Here is a 23,120-nt window from a genome sequence, read left to right as displayed (position 1 = left end):
CTAATAATTAGTTATAATTAATTATAATTAATTATAATTAAATAAATAATTATAATTAATGATTAATTAATTAATTTTACTTAATTAATAATTAATTATAAACTCTAATAATTATAATTAATTATAATATTTAAAAACAAAGAAATCCCTCTCTTCTCTGGCTTACGGGACTTGGCCGAATGAGTGTGTGAGGGAGAGAGTTACCTTCACACAGTGAGCTCCCGTTCTCACTCCGATCAAAATGCCGTGACTTCAAACCCGACAGAAAAGGGGCGTCGCCAAAGGAGGCTTCGGGTCGTCGGTTTTGGTCGGAGATAGGAGGAAGGAGGCGGGATGGGAAGGCTCTATCGGGGGCTGTCGTCGGACCGGCTTCGGTTCGGAGAAGAGAAGGGCGACGATATTCAGATAAGGAGCTCTCTCTCTCTCTCTCTCTCTCTCTCTCTCTCTCTCTCTCGGCTTCTCTCTCTGCCGGAGGTTGGACGGACACGACAAGGGGTCGGCTGAAGTGGTAAGGTCGGAAGATAGGGAGGTTCGGCCGGAGTTGACGTCGGGTTTGCTGTGTGGAGTCGGACAGAGGAGAGGGTTTCAGCACAGTGGAGTTCGGCTTGAGGAGGGCGACGGGATTTGCGAATGAGGAAGAAGAAGAGAGCGGGGAAGTCGTTCGAGCGGGAGACGAGCTCGTGGATTTCGGGAGTAGAAGCAGAGAGCGTCGTGTGTGTCGAAGCCTTCAGTTGATGCGGTAATTAACGACGCCAACAGAGCAATCTCGAGCGGGGTTTGAGCGAAATTCACGGAGAAGCGACACAACGGCGCCGAGCTACAGGATTTCAGCGGGATTTCTGCACGATTTCAGCTGGATTTGAGGATCCGACGGACAAGGTATGATTTTTAGTCTTTTTTTTTTTTGTTTCCTTTGGATTTAGTATACAGGTCAACACTAGAAAAGTGTGCTTGATTGATGGGGGCTTTGAATTCTAAAGGTTTATTCCTCATTTGAATTTCAGGAGTATTGGTGATCATGATGATCTCTTAAATTTTGGTATTTGGTTATTGCACACCATCAATAGGATGTTGGAGCTCTCAATGTCATATTTAGTTATGAAGGCAATGGACAACATTGTTAATCCATTTATTTATGATTTGTTATGATTTTGACCATCATTAGGGGATGAAGATTTTGAATTTGAATTTTAAAATAGGCATAGAATAATGGTGTTGTTCCATCCGGTAATGATGGATAATGATCACACCCATAATTAGGGGGTGGACCTTATGGGTCTTTTATATTTTATGTTTTTTATTTAAATCTTTATATCAAGGATTTGGAGATAAAGATAATGATCCATTTGGAGGCAGATTCATAAAGCTTTTTTTAAAAAACTTGGGAGCTTTTTTTTTTTAATGGAGATGGTGATAATTAATCCCTCTAATTATTTTCTTTCAATAATTGCATCAATTATTGATGTGGTAAGGACCTTGTTTATTTGAATTTAGTGGGGATTTTTCTATATATTTGGTGTAGTGACAATATTTTTATGGTAATTGTACCGTAAGTGATGAAGAGCCTTCTATGTTTGGAGTCGATGGAGATAATGGTATTGCTCCCTCCAGTTACAAGTTTTGGTGGTTGCACCCACCCATCATAAAAAAAAAACTAGAGACTTTAGGGTATTCATATTTTGTACTTGTGACTTCTTAAGAAGACATTGTTGATGTAGAGGAAGGCAATCAGACCACTACAAGAGGGGCACATAACTTTGGTCAAGAACTCAATTGATTTGCTATATATGCGCATTTGTGCATAAGAACTAGCACTGCATGATTTATTGTTGATTGAAAACCCTTCCAAAAGTTTGTTCTTAGGAATATCGTGCTACTCTTCAATTGTATCATATTTTAAGACAATGGAAAGTCTTAGTAGACAAATGTAATATTTAGGGACTTAATTTGTATTTGATTTATTCAATCAATTTCAACTTGGACTATTAGTCTGGCTACCTTAGTTTGAGGCCAAGGATCTTGGATTTAAGATTTACCATATTTTATAATCTGAGGATAATTGAATTGTTAACTCACAAATTGTAGTTGATACCTGCATTAGTTTAGCGTCATTATTATCTTTCTTGAATTTTATTTTGTTGTGTTAATGTTATGTAATATTCGTTAAATAACTAGAGATGGTTCAAGAACAAGACTTGTCAACCAACTTAATTGCATCCAACAAGGTTTGAAATTGCGCAATCGGATATTGAGGTGTTTTATTTCAATGAGGTGAGGCATAAGTCTCAAGGCTTTTTAAGAAATGAGCCTCAAAATTAAACCAATAAATTAATGACAAGTATGACATAATATGTAACATACGAACCCAAAATAAGATATTAAAATAAAATCATAAAAAGTCAAATTCAGGCCATTAAAACTCATTCAATTCTACAACTAATGCCAAATAAGTAGTCTCTCTTACTCTTAATTCAACATAAACAAGTAGTCTAATGTCATAATTTATGAATTTAAAATTCTCTTGCTCTTATCACTTTGAGGATCTTCATTAAAATCAACATTCTAGTTAATTGATTTTTTTCGTCTCTCATATTAAAATTATGAAAACATGTATCCAACAGCAAGACAAGAGCATTGAAGGAGAAGCGGTGGCAATAAGCTATGATGAAGATACAATAGGATTGGGTAAGGACGTAAAGGTTTTGCGTCGTGTGGGTTGAGAGTTTGAGGTTTTGTGTTTCTTTTCAAATTTGGTTTGGTTCATGTATAGTAAAAATTTAATTATTTATAAAAATTTAAAATTTAAAATTTAAAATAGCTAAAATACTAATTTTCAATTCTTAAGCCTCTTCAAAGTTGCGTAAAAATTTCACCGAGGCTTGCCTTGTGGCGCATTTCATCCAACTGATGTGTAAGCCTCATCTGGTAAGCATGAGGCGTACTTCTCATTGTTTTTTTATTTTATTGTGTTGAGTCAGCTTCTAATTCCGCAATTTTAAACCTTGGCATCCAACCAGTTTGGCCTGGTTCCTTAGGAGGATAGTTGACTCAATTAAATCTATATGAGGTTTTATTTTATTATTTAGGACTATGATTGTTATGAATCATGCAACTTATTATGAATGGAAGTTTTTTAGGTGTAATTTCTGGAACTTATGATGACATGAAGGTGCTTTTGGCATGTGAAGTGGTTTTTCATCACAAGATTAGTCCCTGAGGCATCCCAGGGTACTACAAATAGGGTGAATCAACTCAAACTTAACATTGCTCCGATGTCTTATTATGGAACTAAAATAGGGGTCATCAGTGTAGTACAAAAAATAATGTTAAGATTAATGTTGTAAAACTAGAAGAAGTACAAATCACTCTGTTGTAGAAGGATTATGGATACATTTATTGATGATAAGATGTGCGAACTTTATTAAATTTTTTTTTGGATTATTTATGATGAGTAGAGAAAAAAATAGTAGGCAAAGGCTTACAATAAGAATTTTTTAATAAGTAGGCAAAGGCTTACAATAAAGGCGATTTTATCTTTGGTCCTGAACTAAAATAAGAACTTTTTTTTTTAAATTTGGATATAATAATGTATGAATATACCGTTTGCCAAAGCCATGTTTTACGATGTAGGGACCAAGAGAATATAAGAGTCATGTGATCACTGTGCCTTAAGGGTTTTTAATCTCTCTTAGTCCCTTCAAACTAAATTATGCACCTGGGACATTTAAGAGATGCTTATTACGTTTTAATTTTCTCCTCTGTTATGAGTGGTTTTCTTTCACAGGGGAGAATTATAATCAACTTGGCTGAAATTTCCATCTGCTTGACGTTTTGCATAGATTTTTGTTCTTGCTCTAGTCTTTGTACATCACTTAGGCTTCGTATGAGACTGCTTTCTTACTGCTGCTTAAATAAGCTTTCTAGTAATTTTTGTACTAAAAAATTGCTTTAAGAAGCAGTAAGAAAGCCATCCCAACCGAAGCCTTAGACGTTAGAACAATGCAAAATGCTTCTTTCTCAGCAATAAATCAGTTTTCTGTGGCTTGACACAAAAAAAAGAGTTGGTACCGAAGTGGCAGTAAATGCCATAATGCATGATTGATTCTTTCTATAAGATCTTCAGAAGTCATGTTGAGTTCTTAAACCTGATTTTTTTTTCTCATTTAACAACAGTAGAGGACACTGCAAAGGATACTACTTCTAAGGTAATTGCCGGCGAAAGGAAAGAAGGGGGCATTCATTAAACTGATCAACCCTTTGCCATTTGGCTGGTTTCCTCTGGTACGACCAAAAAATTCCGCTTCTGTATGGTTTTATATGTAACATATGTCGGGGAAATTTTGTGGTGTTGCAAAATTAGGGATCTATGGCTGGGTGAAGCAGGAAGGTATGGTTCATTTCTGTAATTTTTCTGCTAGTTTTTTATCTATCACGCTCAGGGCCGTATTCAGTGGACATTAATGCCTTGTTCTCTAACATATTACTAATTTAAAAGAGACCATTACTACTGCATCTTTGCCCAACGTTTTAGATGTTGATGTTGCTGTCTTATGTTATGTATGCTTGTTTTGATGAAGTGAAGCGAATGCTTCTTTATTGCAGGTTTGATTTAGCTTTTGATTTTTTACCACGGTTGTTTTTCACTTTTCTGGGTGTGTTTTGGGTGTTTGCGTGGTAGAATTGAACTGAAATTTGTCAAAATTCAATTTCATCGATGTGCTCTTTCAAAGATTTGACAAGCAGCGACTAGTCTTTATTTTTATTTAAGGGTGAAATCTCATTACTCTCCACTAGGTCAGTTCCTGCTAGCTTGGGCTGTCCCCCTGCATGGCTCATGCAAGTTTATTTCCATACAACATAATTCCTTCAATACTTCCCTAACTTATAGTAGAGTTCAATATTATTCAATATCAAAATTAACATAAATAATATTCCACAACATTTGAATTGGACAAATTATAGTATAACTAGAGATAAAATGATCATCACTTTTGGGGCTTTTTTTCTGTGTTGTACATATGGCACCTATACTTTTTGGAAGTTGAATTGCACATAGAATTTGGAATATGGCAGCTGATTTGGAATTGCACATAGAATTTGGAAGTTGATAGGCTTTCCATGATTTGATTGTAGAACTAAGAAATTGGCAGCTGATTTCCAAAATTGTTTGAATGCAATTCATTAAAAAAAAAAAAAAAACAAAGTTTGTTGAATCATCTTGCTAATAGCATCAATGAGGTACCACTTTCAACTAGGGGTGTAAGTGAGCCGGGCCAGCTCGTGAGCGGTCTCGAACTCGACTCGCTAACGAGCTGAGCTTATCAAGCCACGAGCTCGAGCTCAAACTCGAGCTGGTTTAGGCTTGGCTCGTGAGCTCGCGAGCCAGCTCAAAAAATTTTAATTAATTTAATTATTTAAAAAAATAAACTTATTGCTTATTCTTTTCGCAACACAGACGAACAAGACAGCATAATAAGAAATTGGGTGAGGAAATGGGATTCTAATATATATATATATATATATATATAATGCATCTCCCAATCTTTATTCAATACAACCATATAACACCACATGAACTAGTGGATTCAAATATCACACATCTATGCATATTTTTCAATATCATCCTTGGCATAGTAAAGGCAATTCAACCAGTGTTCTGCATACCAGCAGCTATACCCTTCATAGTCAAAATTAGGGTGTCTTCCAGCCCAGGCGCATACTCACTTGTGGGATTGAGCTTCACCAGTTCAGCAGCTGACTTATTAGCCTTTAGTATCTCCTTTGACAAATGAGGAATTTGGGTCTCTAATACGCTTTAGTGTGTAGGCTTGGCAAACATTCAGAGTTGTTATGTAGGGATCGCGAAGTCTCAGTCTCTGTTTCAGGTAAGGATCCCCTTCTAAAAGATCTTTGTGACCAGCAACCTGTAGGAGATCTTTCTGTCTCAAATATCATTGAAACAATACAAAATTTATCCCAATTATTCGGAATCAGCTTTAGGAATCCTCATTTTCATATCAGTCTTAGTGAGTATTGTATGAGGTGTTCAAACTTATTCCATACAAATCTATTTGTACAGTTCTTGATGTGCCTTTTATTATTGGCAATCTGACACTAGTTTTTATTTGGCAATCTTATTGATGCAAATAGAATCAGATTATTATTTTTCCTAATCTAGCTTCAATAATGATAATTTTATCATCCCTCTAATATAATCATTGATTGAATCTTTCCTTCTTTCAAGTAATAAAATCAATCCAATTATAAATTCATAGAATTTTACCTTTAAGGGTTTGTTTGGGAAAGCTTTTTTTCTTGCTTTGTTTTTTTAGACCTCAATTACAGTTCTGTTTAGCTATTATTTTATCACTGCCTTAAAGAAATTTCTATGCTAGAAAGTTTCTTTTACAGCAGTTTTACAAAAAGTTATTTTCCTATAATAGCTTACAATCACCTTAAAAAGAAGTTAAAAAGTTTCTTCAAAACTTTAAAGACATGATTCCTAAACCTAAATTAAGCAGTTCTTTTAATAGAATAACACTAGGATCTTACACTACTTAAAACTACAGGTAAAAATGCAACTAGAATTAAGAAATTTACCTGCAGAAGAAGGCGTTTTGTCTCTTCATAATTTGCTCTCAGTTGCTCTCCAAATGGCAACAAATCACTGGAAACCAGCAGTTTATCATATAAAGAAGCAATGCATGGACTTCCCTTAGTGAATACCATCTCAATCAAATCAATTGTGACCCTAAAAAATGGCCATTCGTTGTACATCTCTCTCAGAACATGGAAATTTCTAACGTCCTTTTCCATGACATGCTTGAAAGCTGCACCAAAACCAAGCCATACTGGAAGATGAAATCTTGTCTGAGTCCATGCAAAGATCCATGGGATTGCTCGCAGCGACTCTATTCCTCCACTAGGTTTCCTTTTCGACGGCCGGCTTCCAATATTCATTCTACCATACTCCAACTCCGGCGTTGCCTATCAAGCAACAGAGAGAGAGATTTTTATATCACGACCTTAAGCTTTGCAGTTACATACAGTAAAACAGAATTTACTTACAAGGCGGAAATATTCGACGAAATGTGCTTCTTGGAAGACAATGGATCTGTAATCCTTTGTAGCCACAATAGCCATTTCATCCATTAATGCACGCCACTCGGGCTTGGGAGATATCGGGGGATGCATCCCATGCTCGAGAGTCGCAGCCGTAAAGCGTTGTAGCGTTCGAAAGCACAAATGCTCCTCACCGAAAGATTGCTCGATAACCTCACCTTGTACTGTAACTCGGAGCGATCCATGAATTGTGTCTGGTGGCTGAGACAGTATAGCAAGGTGAGTTGGACCACCTCCTCTCCCAACAGTTCCACCTCGCCCATGGAACATTGTGAGCTTCACTCCATATTGCTTGGCAACTTTTACTAAATCCTCTTGAGTTTTGTATAGCTGCCAAGCTGCAGAAAGCCGCCCGGCATCCTTACCGGAATCCGAATATCCAAGCATCACTTCCTGTTTCCCATCTATGCGTTCCCTGTACCAATCTATCGAAAAAAGTCGAGCCACCGCAGCAGGGGCTGCTTCAAGATCTGCAAGTTTCTCAAAAAGTGGCACTACTCGCAATGGTTTCTTCACATGGAACACCTTCTGCAACAGCTCCACAGCCATAACATCTGATGGAGAAGTTGCCATTGAGATGACATAAGCCCCAAAGTTATCAGAGGGAAGTTCGGCGATCACACGAAATGTATCTAAAACATCGGCAATTTCTTCGGTTTCCGGCAGATCGGAGCCAAATAGAGGGCGCCGTCCACCAAGCTCAGATAATAGCCACTCCTGACGCTTTTCCTCAGGCCATTCACGATAGGATCCAATTTCAAGATGTCTGGTAATGGCATCAATGACATCAGTGTGCCTATCAGATTCTTGCCTTATATCTAGTCTCACCAGAGATAGACCAAAGGTAGAAACTTGGCGTAAGAAGTCCAGAAGGCTTCCATCAGCAATTGGGCTATCGCCGCAAGCACACAGTGATCTATAGCAGAGCTCCAAAGGTTCCAGGAACTGTGATAAAGTCCATCGTAGTAACAATATAACCCCTCATTCAGATTGTACTTTGGAGATAAAATGCATGTGTGCAGCTAGGAAACTATTAGGTCCGGTCACCTAACAGAGAGATACATGAAGATTTCTCTCTGTCTACAGTAAAAACACAGTTATTGTAACAGTTGCGCTTTTAGACAGAGAGAAATCCAAACGTATCTCTCTAACAGGAGACCAGACCTTATAATTTGCCGTGTAGCTATTGCACGAAAAGATGTAATGAGTGAGTGAAACAGAAGCAAAAATAAAGAAAAGGAACCTGCTCAACGTTGGTAAAAGTTGCTTCCTCAGGAATATCAGAAATCCCATTAGACAATAATTGATGGGCTCTCTCTCGTGTATGGTATAGCTTATCTCTCACATCACCAAGTATAATTCTATATGGCTCATTTGGAGGAACCTTCTTCCAGAACTCTGCATAAAAGAAAAGAAGCATGAATCAGTCAGCAATTCAGCACATATTCTACTTGGATCACACAAAGCAGGCTTACAACTAATAGAGACTGAGCCATCTTCACAAATACATCAAACACTTTAATATTTTTAACTGTACTTCCAATCTTTACTTCAATGCAACATCTCAGGATTGACAGTTAGAGAAAGATACTTCCAATTTTGCCTGTGACTACGAAGTCAAGAGATGCTGCTTGAACATAAACATTAAGGTTTCGTTTGGGATGACTTTCTTTCTGCTTCTTAAAGCAGCTTTTTAGCATAAAAATTCTAATTTTTTAACTAAAAAGCTCCTTTATGAAGCAGTAAGAAAGCCGTCCCATAAATCACTAATTCAAACTAGACTTGTTTTACATAAAATATGGAATTTGTTTTATTAATAGCTTAGACGCTAAATTTCTATCAATGGTTTAACACCTTAGTTCCTTAAATTCAGCCCTCCAAATTATTCAAACTAATAAAGTTGTGAGATTTCATCCTATAAATCACTCCAATGTATCCTGCTAAGACAAGGCATGCAAACTCAGTTGAGAATGAATGTGAGCTTCTGTGTTTAGGCAGGGAGTGATTGTAGTTGGAAATTCAATTTAGCAAACTGTTTAGTATGGTTTTGTGCAACACAATCTAGCTTTTCAAGTTTCAACAAATGCGTAGAAAAAGGGCGCAAAAATATAAATTCCATACAAGATGAAAGAAATCAGTGACATACCGGACATTGAATAAAATCTTAATATTATTCCAAAGAAAAAAAAAGTTATGTTAACCAGCAAGAAAGAAAAAATAAAAGTATTATTCTGATAGGAAACCCATGTAGAAAATCAGAAAAATTACTTGCTGAAATTTAATTTCAGCAATTGGGAAAAGGGAATTGCAAAGAACATGGATGGAGAAAACCAGAAATTGCACTTTTGATTGAAATTAGATGAAGAAAATCAACAAGATACAATAGACCTTCTATTGGAGAGGAAGATCCGACTCCCCCAAATTTTGAGACGCCGTTAGAGCCCACTCAAGACACAAGAACCTTAACTTTTTCAGCCAAAATCAGAGATAAAAATGTAACCCTAGCCTCCCAACTTTTTTAAACATACAATTCCTTTAGTAAACTACCCAAATAACCCTTGTAATTTGAATTCCCTCCTAATCTTCTTTTTAATTCCCCATTAAAGCCTAGATTTATTGCTGGACCCCAACCCCTAAAGGGGGCAGCATATTGGAGGTGAAATCTTTCCACCTCCCATACACAAATGCCAGTCCAAGTTGGACCGGCTGGACCAGTCCATCAAATTCATGTGGCATGGCCGGAAGTATAACTTACCTATATAGTGTTTTGCATCTTTCTTTGAGGAGAGTTGTAATTCATCAGCTCGTACTCGAAGTTCATCACTGCAGCGCCACATAGACAACTGCAATAAAATGGAGAAAATGTATAACACAGAAAGATTAGAAATCTATATAATGAAAATACCACAACAGTAGCACAAAGAAAGATAAACTAGCAACCATATGTCATTTGAAATTTTGATACCTCAAACATTAGATCTTCAATCTGAGAGAAATATAAGTTTGCAGCCATCATTCTAGCCAACAGGCAGACATCACGGGTAACCTCTGGCGTCACTCTAGGATTTCCTATATCAATTGCACAGTGAGTAATCTTCATATAATTAACTTATTAATTATCTTATACTAAAACACCATACGATTGAATGCTTTATAAAAACACAGAGCATGCAAATCTTAAAGTCTCAATCATCAATATGAATATGCATGTGTTAAGATGACCAAAATAAAATTTCAGCTTCTTCTTAAATTTAACTGTTTTGGTTTATTTTATTATAGTTAATTTTTTATAAGATTCTATAAATGAATGCCTTGAATGTTACTTGTCATGTAAAGTTTGATTAGAAGTTGGATCTCTACTTGGTTCTCTATCATATTTTAGAATAAAAAACACCTCAAAGATTTCCTTCTAGTTGTTGGAGCCAAATTTTACTTGGTTAGGCTACAAGCCCTCCTGCAAGTTCCTAATTGGTACCCTCTCATATAGTTTATGCGCCCTCTTCCTGTGGCTTTCTATTTTTTGACCCTTAGGAATTTAAGCGAGTCTGCAGCACATTGCTGCTATGTTTCCCTTCTTATGACTTGGATCGAGTCTTCAGCACTCTGGTTTTCATGGCTCCTCCTAATCTAGCATTGCAACTAGGCTAAGGAAATGAAAATTTCTGCTTGTTTTATAATTACAAATAAGGGTTTAAAACATGTCAAAAACTTAATTACTGCCTAAATAAAATTTCTAATTGGATGCGCTAATCCTACTTTTAAAATCCAATTCTTTGATTAAATGACAGGCTTGAAAAGTTCCTAGAGGGGATATCTTCTGTACAAGTAAGATGGTTGCTTTATACTGAATTCAAACCGTTCTATTTTTCTTGTATTTGTAGTTGTTAGTCTGAAAAAGAGATAGAAGTTTAATTAATTTTGATTATATTTTATATTCAAAAAGTGCATGAATCTCTTAGTGTTTGTGTGGCTTTCTTGATCTTAAATTTTTTGCTTTAATTTCTAGTAGAAGACCATCATAGTTTTCATATGAATGATTTCTAATAAGTTTTTTAGTTTTCATCAAAATTAAGACGTATTTGTTTAAAAACTAAGAGTTTTTGCACTGTGAATTTTGTGTGTTTATTTAAGACTGACAATTTTTGTTTTGTGAATTCTATTTCCTTGTTGCAAGTTAGATCTGCATTAAAAATCTTATATCTAAGACGTACTACATCACTACATTTTGTTGCATGATTTTCCTCAAGTAATTGTTTAAGACTAAGAGTTTTTGTTCTTCAAATTTTGATTACTACAATTTATGTATTTGTTTGGTTTTCTTCATTGCAAGTTAGATCTGCATTAAAAATCTTATGCTATAAGAAGTCCTCTATCACTATTGTCGTTGGTCCCAAGTTCAAATGAGAAGTTGAGGTTTTATGTTAAGTTGACAAGCAAAAATTGAACTTACAAATTCATGAAATGAATCCTAATTTAATGTTCGCTAATATTAGAGATTTCCAAAGTGAAATATTGTATCTAGCTTAAATCATAGTATGAGATAGGCAATTGTTCACAATTGCGTCACCCATAAGAAACACCAAATTGTGGTTACAAAAGGAATTACTTGGCTGAGAAATCATCCAAAAGTGATACTATAATTTAATCCAATTATGATAAATAGCGATGGTTTACTATATGAAACTAGCATAAGATTTATTATTATTTAATTTAATCAATTCAAATAGAAGGCAAAGGAATAAGTAGACAAAATGGTACAACTATTTTCATGAAACCAAAAAGAGAGGAGAAATCTAAGATTTTAGGAAGACTGCAAGACATTGTGCCTTAGAAAGATTATTAACTTTCATGTGTAGAAGGTTAAGACCAGTAATGGAGTAGAAAATAGTAATGAATGTGTTCACTCAAGAAAAATGGCGCTAGGCACGAACCCCATTTTCTAGGCTTAGAATTTCATTTTCTTTAATGTAGATTGATTTTTAATTAACCAGATTTCCCACAATGTTCATATCGGGGTTTATTTAGATCTGTGTCATTACTTCTTATGAGTGCAAGCCCTCATAGTTAATTACCCCTTCTACTTCGTAGGAGAGAACTCCCAATTTAGGATGATTCACTTTAGCATAACTTTGGAATTTTAAGTGTCTTGTTTATGAGGGAATGGGGGTAAACCCGATCAAGATTCTATAATTTCATCATCCAGTGAATATCGTATATCTCAATCTACCAACACTAATAAACCATTGGTTGCAGCATCTAGAGAATATGATTAGCAGCCATAGATTGTCTCCTCTTAGGGATCTCGAATAGACTGGAGTAGTTGGATGTTGGTTTTGGTTTTGTTGTTGTAAAGTTTTGGAGTTTATATTTGTTAGAATGCATGCTAATTTATTTCTTTTGGAGCTTATTACTCCACTTAAGAGTCGCCCGATAATTTAATTTAGGATGAGGCTTACAACTCCACTTAGGAGTTGCCCGATAATTTAGTTTAGGATTAGACTTACCGCTCTACTTAGGAGTTGCTCGATAATTTGATTTGAGATGGGGCTTACTACTCCACTTCGGAGTTGCCCAGTGATTTAGATTTAGGATGAGACTTATTGCTCTACTTATAAGTTTCTTGTGAGTTTGGTTTGGGATGGGGCTTACTGCTTCTATTAGAAGTTGCATGTATTTTGTTTAGAGATAGATCTTACTGCTTCTATTAGAAGTGGCCTATAAATTTAATTTAGGGTATAGTATACTACATTTAGAAGCACCCTAATGGCTTTGTTAATAGTAAGGCTTATTATTTCCATTGGAAGTTGCCTCATAATTTGTTTAATTTTGAATTTGATTTAGGGTTGATTACTTCATCAAAAATTCCCCTAATGCATTGATTAAGGTAGGTCTTATTGCTTCCATTTAGAAGTAGCCTACATATTTCATTTAAAAATATGACTCATGGCTTCACTTAGAAGTTGTCTTTCTCTCAGCAGATTAGAGCCTATCACATGAAAACTAACATGATTATATTTCTCAGCAAAAGCATTCCTAGTATCGGGATCCTGGACTTCTCTGCAATGGTGGGTCAAACCATCGAGAATTGCTCATGATGAAGTTTATTCATCACTTCATAAGAAACACACCCAAAAAAAAAAAAATCATTGCAACAAAAACAAAAAATTTCAATGATAAGACAATTCAGATTTTTCAAATCAACAATTTGACAATAACTGAATGACATGAAAACCATTCCATATTAGCATTAATCAAACCTGATCATTCTCTATGTAGAACAAAGCTGTTTCATCTTTAACATTAATCAAATTTGATCATTCTTCATGTACAAGAACCTCACAGAATTGAAAAGCAATCAAATATAGCTATGAGAAATGCATACTAAACAGAATATGCACAAATGAGGAGCTGCATTTCAAAGATAAAATCAGACGGTAAAATTGAGAAGTGCCTTAAGAGTCTTTTACAATAAGAGAGTAAACTTAAATATTTTTTTTAACTTACAATTATAGCAACTATATTTTATGGGTCAGAGTGTTAGCCGAAAAAGAAGCCACAAACAACAAACTTGAACGTACAAAAATGAGGATTTTAAATTGGATTTTGGTTAAAACCTGGAAGTATGGAGTGAAAATTTATTATGATAGAGAACTAATGTGTAACACTACTGGAAATAAAGATAGTGAAAAAAAAAAGATTATATGCTTTGGGTATGCATAATGGATGGCACAAAACACATCAATAAAGCATATAGATAGAATGATTATGAAAAAGGATCAAATTCAAACAAAAAGGATCTTGAGTAGAAGTAGCGAAAGAGATTTCATAAACTAGCATACAACAAAAGGAATCATAAAACCTACACCAAATAGTTGGAATAAGGCTAGTAGTGATGATGATCATGATGATGAAAACAAATTTAATAGCTAAAGAGAGCTAATAAGAAAAATTAGGCCCTTGCAGCGGCATATCTTAAAACATAATTTCCACTTCTGAATTTGCTGCTTTCATCCTTAGAAAATAGCAATAATAAGACATAGTTCTGTACCATAAACAATATTATCATCTTACCATCACGATCCCCACCCATCCAAGAAGAAAACTGAATAAGAGGAGCATTGTATGGAACACGTTCATTTATCCCAATGTTTTTCAGAGCTGTATCTACCCGGCGTAGGAACTTAGGAACACCTTTCCATATAGTCTCATAGAAATAGCTCATCCCTGCCCGCATCTCATCTTGAGGTGTTGGAGGAGTTCTCCGTATTTCATCCGTTCTAAAGGCAGCTTGAATCTAAGAGAAAAAAAAAACCAACATAGAAATTTCAAAAAAAGGTAAGAGTACCCCAAGTAAAACGTTTTCAATATTCATGCAATTATAAACAAGCAAAGATCATTTCTGAATGGTACGTTTCAAAAATAAAAATACTCTTATATATATATATATAGAAAGAGAGAGAGAGAGAGAGAGAGAGAGAGAGAGAGAGAGAGAAACCTGTTAGAGAAGACAACTATTTTCCTAGTTCTGCTATTTTAGGTGTAATCCCAGTCAAGTACTACAACAAGAAGAAAAAGCTTTTATCCCACTCCGTAGGGTTGGCTACAAGAATCTTGTTTGTCCATTATGTCCTCTAAGACAACTCTCTCTAATCTTATCTGTCACTGGAGCTACTCCAACCTTTTTATGTATTTACTCATTTTGCATTTTATCCCTAAATGTAAAGCCACTCATTCACCTGAGCATTCTCATCTTTGCAAAACTTAACTTAATTTTATGCTTCTCTTTTAATTTCCAATATTCTATGTCATAAAGCCTTGCAGGTCCCACCACCACTTTAATTCCAGTCAAGTAACTAAGAAAAAAAGTATCCTATTTTGTCTCACGGTCCACATTAGTACAACTATCTTTTTTTTATTTGAATGTTCACATTTCACAACAATGAAAGAGAAAGAGTAGTAAAATTTTGATTTGGCAAACACTTAAACAAGGCTTAACATAACTTTTCATCGTAGTGTAGATTTAAGTATAAATAAACATTTATATTTTTCTTTACTTTGTTCTTTTAAGTTTTCATTTAATTTTAAAATTATTATTTTTAATAAGAAATGATCAAAATGGTACCTTGACTTTTTATGAAGGATCAAAATGGTCCTCAATTATATTAAAGAACAAATTTGTCCTCTCAAATCTTTAAAGAAGAATCAAAATAATACCGTCATGAGACTATTTTGAGTCCTCTTTAAGGACTTGAGGAACCAAAATTTTCATTTAATGTAATTGAGGACCATTTTGGTCCTTCATAAAATATCAAAGGACAATTTTAATCATTTTATCATTTTTAATTAAGTTTTGTTACATAAAAATAAATTTTTTCATAAATTAAATTTCATAATTTTTATTGAATTGAATTCATCATTGAGCTCTATTAAAACTTAATCTATCTACCCTTATGCACATGAATATCAATATCTTATTAAATTTTTTGACTTTTCTAACTCACATATTTAAATACTCCTCATATTACTAAGTTCCACCCTCGCGATATACTATTACTTTAATCAGCAAGTTAAAAAAAAAACAAAAATAAGAAAAACTGACAGAAGCAAAAGGGACAAGATTTGACGGTATTCCTCTCCACCATTGCAGGTCTATTCTATAATTTATCTTTTCTTTGGTTTTTCAATGCTGTTCCTAGAGCCCTAGGCCTGTCTAGGATTTGCTTTTCATCATTGTCCTTCTTCGTTGCTGCTTCGGCTTCACGTGTTTTGAAAGAGTTGTTAAATGAAGCTTCTTCACCTCTTGTGGTGATGACGTTATTCCTGTTGGATTAGAAGTCGTGATGGGAGCTTGCCGCAAAAGTCAACGATCTTTCTCTTTTTCACGCGCTTCTTGGGCTAAAACCTGTAAATCCACCAAACTATTGGACTTTTTAAATCCAGGATTTAAGGCACAATGGAGAAGCAACCACAATAATAACATCAAGCCTTTGTCCCACTAAGTGGGATCAACTACATGAATCCTTTTCGCCATTGTGTCATGTTAAAAATTAAATTCTCACATAAATCTAATAAAGAAAGATCATTTCTAATATTTTCTAACCAAGTCTTTTTAGGTCTACCTCTACCTTTCTTAACATGAGTCAAATATAATACCTCAACTTTCCTAATCGGATCATCGAAAGGCCTCCGTTTAATGTGACCAAACCACCTAAGGCGACTCTCTCTAATCTTATCTTCCACTGGAGTTACTCCAACCTTTTCACATATATGCTCATTTCGTATTCTATCTCTAAGGGTAAAGCCACTCATCCACCTAAGCATCCTCATCTCTACAACACTTAACTTAGTATTATGCTTCTCTTTTAATGGCCAATATTTGACACCATAAAGCATTGCAGGTCTCACCACCATCTTATAGAATTTTCCCTTAAGTTTGAAGGGGACTTTTCTATCGCACAACAAGCCTGATGCATTCCTCCACTTCAACCATCCAACTTGAATTCTGCTGATAATATTCCCATCTATTTCACCATCACTCTGAACAATAAATCCAAGATATCTAAAACGAGTACTCTTATTAATGACTTGATCGCCCTAAGGCACAATGGAGAAGGAATGAGATTTATAAACTTATCATTTTTGTTGTTTGGTAGGATTTAGGCTTAATCATGCTTAAATCCTACTCAAATCGTGCATCCAAATAGCATCCATGTCATGCAGTTACTTGCTTGTTCCTGCTCGATCACTCTCGTGAAGTGAAGGTTTCCGCTCCATGGTGTGCGGCGTCCCTTGTCATTCAATTGATGTCACTAGTCTTGATCTTCCCTTCTCGTCCACTCACCATCACCCTCCTTCGCTCTCGCTTGCAAGCTCTATCACTCGCTCTTCCTTGACCAATCTCTCACTCTCAGTCGCACACTATGTCTCTTGCACTGCTCAGCTCCTCTCACTCTCGTTTTCCTTCTCCTATTTCGTCTCCCCTCTCTCTCTCTCTCTCTTATAAAGGAGGAACCGACTAATGTCGAGCTACATAGTGGATTATTGTTGGGCTACACCCCATGTCTTTTTTTTTTACATAAAAATTCTTACACCTCTTGTGAGCTTTAACCTCTAACCTCTTTTATATGTGTATGATGTGCAACATGGTTTAAAATTGCGCAATAAGAGGCGCTTCTCAGCACAATTTTAAACTTTGAAGCCTCAAAGCCTATGCAATGAGAGCTGGCATTGAGGCGGAGGTCGGGCAAACTGAGGCTTAAGCCTCGAACGTTCGGGCGAGGCTTACACCTTTTTCCACAGAGGTGTACGCCTCAAGGCGTGAGGCGCCGAGGCGCATCAAGGCAACGCCTCGAAAGGGAGAAAGTTACCTTCACTGCCAGCGAGCTCCCGTTGTTTCTTCCGATCAAAATGTCGTAACTTATGATCCGACAGGAAGGGCAAGTCGTCGAAGGAGCGAAGTCAAACACCACGAAGGAGCCAAAGAAGGGACGTGTGCAATCTCTACACGTCCTGTGAAGCAACGAAGCCGAACAGCAAGGACGAAAAGAGAAGATGAAAGGCAAACCCTAGATGCGGCTAAGTTATTATTAATTTAAAATATTAATAATTAAGAAAATTAATTAAATAATTAATAGTATAATTAGTGCATAAATTAATTATATAATTTAACTTAATTGGCTAATTAGTAATATAATTATTAATTAAATATTAATATAATTATCCTAATTAATATAAATTACATATTATGAAAGGATTTTCCTTTTCAAATATAAACATCAACGATATTCTTTCAAGTTCATAATTGACTTAATATTTTGTCATTTTTATCATTATTTATAATTTTACATTATCTTATTTTTACCATTTTGAGGCTTCCGCCTCGATCCGCCTCGAGGCTTACGCCTCGCCTCGCTTAGACAAAACGCCTCGATTCCCGATTTCACCTTTTAAAACATTGCTTTCATTGACGATGACAAATAAATATTTATCAATATCTCAAACAGTCAAATTTCAGAAAAAGGCAAGCCAATGTCTACAAGAATCATGCACTTATTCAACAAGAAAAGATCTCCTTCAGGATAAAAAAAAGAAGGCTTTACCTCTCTATGGAGAGCCTCATCAAGCTCCTGTTTGTCATTAAGGGTAATGTCTTTGGCATATAACTGAGCTAAATAGTTCCTTATCCTGAGTGAGAATTGGTGCACAAATTTAATTAGTTAAAACCACGGTATAATTACTGGAGTAAAAAGAGGAGGAACAATTGAACAGAAAAAGTTACCCTCACTACCATCAAATTAACATGTTAAATGGTAATTCTAATCATGAAGACTTCTTATCCAGTTACATGAGTTTCACAATGAACCATGCTCTTAATTGTGCAAAAAGATCAAACTACCAATCTACACACCTCCCATGCTTCTGAAGCAGAGATCTTCTCACCGACTGCGTAGGATGTGCGGTAAGAACCAAGTCAACGGTCTGATTTTTAAGAGCATCGAAAACCTCCTGCGGGGACTTTTTAAGTTGTCCAACTAGTTTTTTGAAGGTCTCTTCAATGTCAGACTCAGTAGTGGCAGAAGCCTCATCAATAAAATCTCCCTTCTTGAATTTAATCCTCCTACGACATGCTATTTGGACCTCCTCTGCCAAGTTTGCCAGATTAAGCATATGAGAGAACGAACTGGCGACGACAATGGAGTCCCCAGGGTCCAAGCTTGTCAACACATCCCCCAACTCCTCAAGCTTTTTTGAATCATGCTTGCTCTCATATTCAGCAGACAGTTCATAGCACTCTTGCACCTAAAAACATACAATATAAGCCACATTATGCCTTCTGAGCAGTCTGCATTTTCGTTACAGTATATCTGCAACAAATCTAAGCAAATAGGTTCATTTGCTGGTAATGTTGCCAATGAAAATGTGTGCAGAACTCACAAAAAATTAATGATTGCTAACAAAAAAAATTGAAACCATGCAGCCCATTTCACTATAACTAAAGCTAATAAAGTTTGATAATTTATCTTAAACAAAATCAAGAACAACAAATTTCCAACTGAGAAGATTAAAAGACGTCCAAATCAGTGTTTTGGCGCTGTATGCTGCATAACATCAGCATAGCATGATCAACTGTAAAAGAAATTAATACCAATTGAAGTTACTCTTCGAATTATTTAGATCGAAGAACTGAAAAATGAAACAACAATTGGTCAAATAAACAGGAAAATAAAGGAGATGAATCATAACCTTAAGGAATGTAGGGATTTTAATCAGAACATCCATAGCAAAATTAAGTCATCTTTAAGGGACAAATAAAATAAAACAAAAAAACGCAGAGACAAACTCTCACTGCAACTGGTATGGCTTCAGGTTGAAATAAACATTTACCGTCTCTCTAAGGACCTCCCCATGTAAATCCTGAAGGATATCGAGGAAGCGATCGAGAAGAAGCGCATCATACTCCACAAGCTTGTCATCCTCCGAAACTTTTCCTGGCGCAAGTAGCCGCAACTGCGCGTCGATCGAAGCCAGCTTCTCTATTGATCCCTTCGACATCTCTCTTACTCCAAATCCGCTCCTCCCTCTCTCAGTCTAAAAGCACAAGGTGGTGAAATGGAAAGCTCGGTATCTCGCTATAAAGTACCCATCAATGGCACGAGAAAAGATGCCCTATTACCGGTGGACAAAAGCAAAGGTAGCAGTTCCGCTCCGCCACCGATTTGGACCTCAGAAGTTTTGAAAGACCACGAGAGCGTGCTAATGGCCGTAGATTTTAGTCTTATTCTTCCTTCTTCTCCTCAGTCAAGATGAATGCCCCCTCTTCGGTTGCGAGGAGCAGCACGTGAGAGGAAATTGAAAAGTAGGTCAAGAAAAAAACAGAGCAGGCCGTGAACAGAGACTGCGGAGGAAGAAAGCTGGCCAGAGAAGCCTCGGACTTGAGCTGGAACAAGACAGAGAAGAGCGGCATTAGCTTTCATATTATATTAAATTTATACTCTCATGTTCTATAATTTTAACAATATCATATTTACATTATATATTTATAAAAAAGGATAAATAATGTTGCATAACCTAAATTTTGCATAATATTAAAAAACTTTAAATATACATTAAAATAAAATAAATTTATGCTATATTTGTTAAAAAATTCTGATTGTCATCTAATTACTATATTAATCAAGAATTTTACTTTGGACAAACTAAATTAATTTGATATTTGAATATTTCATTCTATTATTTTATTAATTAAATATGAAGCAAGTGATAAAGATACATTTGACTATTGATATATTATTTTGTTATCACATTTGCTCAACATAATTGATGTTTTAACATTAAATCATAAACCTAAATCAATTTATTTAGAGAATTATAAATTGTAGAATTTTTTTGAAATGATGTATGAGTTCTATTTTTTGAGAGTAAGATACTAGATCTTAAATTTTTGTTTGTGTATGAGGAAGCTTATGTTATGTGAGAAAAAATGACTAGTGATATTAAGAATATTATAAAAAGATGTACTTTTAGTATCAAAGAAAAAAGCTCATAATAGTAAAAATAATTGGTGGTAAAATCAAACTGTGCAAAAAAAAAAATAAAAAAAATAAGTAAATTTATTATAAAAATTGATTTAGATGTAAAAAATCTGATAATTGATAAATATATAAAGAGACCCGTAAGGAGTCTAAGACAGTAATATAGGATGCAAAGATTTTAGATTTTAATGATTTATATAATATATTAGATGCTAATGAGAGAGAAATAGATATGAATAAGTTAGTCAAACATTGAGATAAGAGTAGTAAGGATTTAGTTCAAGTGAAGTGTATTAAGGATGAAGATCAAAAAGTGCTTTTATTAGAAGAGGATATTCAACAAAAATGGATGATATATTTTTATAAACTCTTTACTGAACATTATGAGAATGTGATTACTTAGTGACCTTAGCATCTTAAATGAAAATAAATTTTTTTTGTTTTTATCGGCGTATTAGTAAAACCGAAGTTATAGTGGCTTTAAAAAAAATTAAGTGTGGAAAAGCTGTTGGACCTGATGATATTCCAATAGAGGTTTGGAAATGCTTAGGAGATGAAAGAATTTCTTGTCTTACTAAACATTTTAATTTTATTCTGAAGACTAAAAAGATGTCAAATGAGTGGAGAATAAGTGTGTTGATTCCTATTTTTATGAATAATGGTGATGCATAAAATTGTGTGAATTATAGAAGAATTAAGTTGATGTGTCATACTTTAAAATTATGTGAGAGAGTTATGAAACATAGGTTGCATCATGATACTAATGTCTCTCAAAATCAATTTGGATTCATGTTGTGTGTAATAACTCAAATATATGAAATAAATTTATTTGAAAATCATGAAAATTCTGAAGTATGGTTGAGTTCAATAAAGAAAAGTTGGCTCCAACAACAATTTAACCGGTTTGAAAATTTCTAGTAGGAACAACATGATTAGAATGCTCATATAAAAAGTGAACTACCAATACATTGAGAAATTTAAATAGAATTCAGGCTCTACAAAAACTAGATTTAATGGGAATATAACGTCTTCGACGTGTCGTCCGCCCCAACATTGATTGTGTTTTATAAACATTGAACCCAACATTAGTAACAAACTTAAGAGTTTTGATGGTTTGGAATATGTGATAATAGTTCATACCTGTTAAGGGGACAAGTACTTTTGTTGTGCTACATCTTTTGCATAGGTTACACATCCTTCAGCCACTGTTTATACACTCATCCATTATATTTTTAAAGTTTTTAGTGTGAGGCCTTCCTGAATGTCTCCTACAAGTATGAGGCATGGTTGGGATCAAACCCATTCTTGGGTCATGTGGTGGCCAATCAGCCTTATCACTAAGTAGGTGTGTATGTAGTTGTGAATAATGTAGTAGTATGAGATGTAATCGTAGTGATTTTGTCGCATTGTTGATAAATAACTTATAACATGTGGACATGAAAAGTGATAAATTGTAGGGCATCCACAACTGCAAATACAAACACAATTCTCCTTAAACTCGACCTTGTATGATATGTTGGTCATGTTGAGTACTTGAAATTCAAGTAAATTGATCATGGTTGGTTCCACCAGCCTTCTAGCTTCTTGTTCAAATATTTGTAAGATAGCTTCAACCTTTTCCATGAACACAATATTGTTAGACTCAACTAATTCAGATCCAACGGGCTGTAGTCATATCATGAATATCCCAACAACATTATATAGTATAACTAGTATAAGGGCATATATTGGCATCCCTCTAGCACACTTCAGCACTCCATTAAACGGTTCAGAAGCATTTGTGGTCATTATTGCAAACTAATAGCCACCATTATGTGTCAATGCCCACCACATAAAGTCACGATCGAGAAACCATTAATATGCCCCAACCTTCATATTTTTTATATCCCTCATGTGACGATGAAATATCCGTAAGTCGTTCATATTGCCATCAAAATACATCTTTTGGAATAAAAATTCAACATCCAGAACCTCCATACACCCTGTTGCATTCTTGAAGTTCTTGCATAAATATCTTTAACATGTATGGTGTGCCACCATGTGAAATATATCACTAAACCCACGAATAAAACAAGCATGCCCATCTGATATAATGCTTAGTTCTTTTATGGAGTCTATATTTCTGAGTAGTTCAGATAAGCATTGGAGAAACCATGTCCAAGACGCAGTAGACTATAACTCAACTACATCAAAAGTCAAATGAAATAGACCATTATTCGCATTAGTTCCAACAATAGTGAGCAAAGTACCACAATACTTTCCAAGTAAGAAAGTACAATCAAGGCTAAGGACTGGTTGGCAGTAAGCCCGACTGGAGATGCAAGGACCAAATGCCCAAAAAGCCTTTCAAATATGTGTCTGTCTGTGCAATGTAACCTATACATTATTCATGGAATGGAAGAGATCATTGCTTCCATCAAAAAAATTGAGAGTACAATATGATTCTTCCCAACTACAAAAAATAGA

At 35.1% G+C, this 23,120-nt stretch overlaps 2 protein-coding genes across 2 annotated transcripts in view; one reads left to right on the top strand and one right to left on the bottom strand.

The window, feature by feature from the left end:
• LOC110114004 (14-3-3-like protein C) overlaps window positions 1–4,523 on the top strand; it is a 13,830-nt gene extending 9,307 nt beyond the window's left edge. The window contains exon 7 of the mRNA XM_020846752.2: window positions 4,174–4,523. Within this exon, the coding sequence (XP_020702411.2) occupies window positions 4,174–4,244 (71 nt within the window). The 3' untranslated portion in view covers window positions 4,245–4,523. The remainder of the gene's footprint in view (window positions 1–4,173) is intronic.
• A 977-nt stretch (window positions 4,524–5,500) lies between these two features.
• The window catches only part of LOC110113993, a 52,284-nt gene continuing 34,664 nt past the window's right edge, over window positions 5,501–23,120 (bottom strand). The window contains 11 exon segments of the mRNA XM_028694989.1: window positions 5,501–5,795; window positions 5,797–5,924; window positions 6,601–6,987; window positions 7,069–8,067; window positions 8,366–8,520; window positions 9,878–9,965; window positions 10,088–10,191; window positions 14,194–14,416; window positions 18,222–18,306; window positions 18,530–18,921; window positions 19,507–19,710. Coding sequence (XP_028550822.1) covers window positions 5,645–5,795; window positions 5,797–5,924; window positions 6,601–6,987; window positions 7,069–8,067; window positions 8,366–8,520; window positions 9,878–9,965; window positions 10,088–10,191; window positions 14,194–14,416; window positions 18,222–18,306; window positions 18,530–18,921; window positions 19,507–19,710 — 2,916 coding nt within the window. The 3' untranslated portion in view covers window positions 5,501–5,644.

This window comes from Dendrobium catenatum, unplaced genomic scaffold (genome assembly GCF_001605985.2).
Source record: "Dendrobium catenatum unplaced genomic scaffold, ASM160598v2 fragScaff_scaffold_621, whole genome shotgun sequence".
NCBI classification, from domain to species: Eukaryota; Viridiplantae; Streptophyta; class Magnoliopsida; order Asparagales; family Orchidaceae; genus Dendrobium; species Dendrobium catenatum.
The sequence above is the reverse complement of the archived record's forward strand: the minus strand, read 5'-3'. Positions and strand labels throughout refer to the sequence as shown.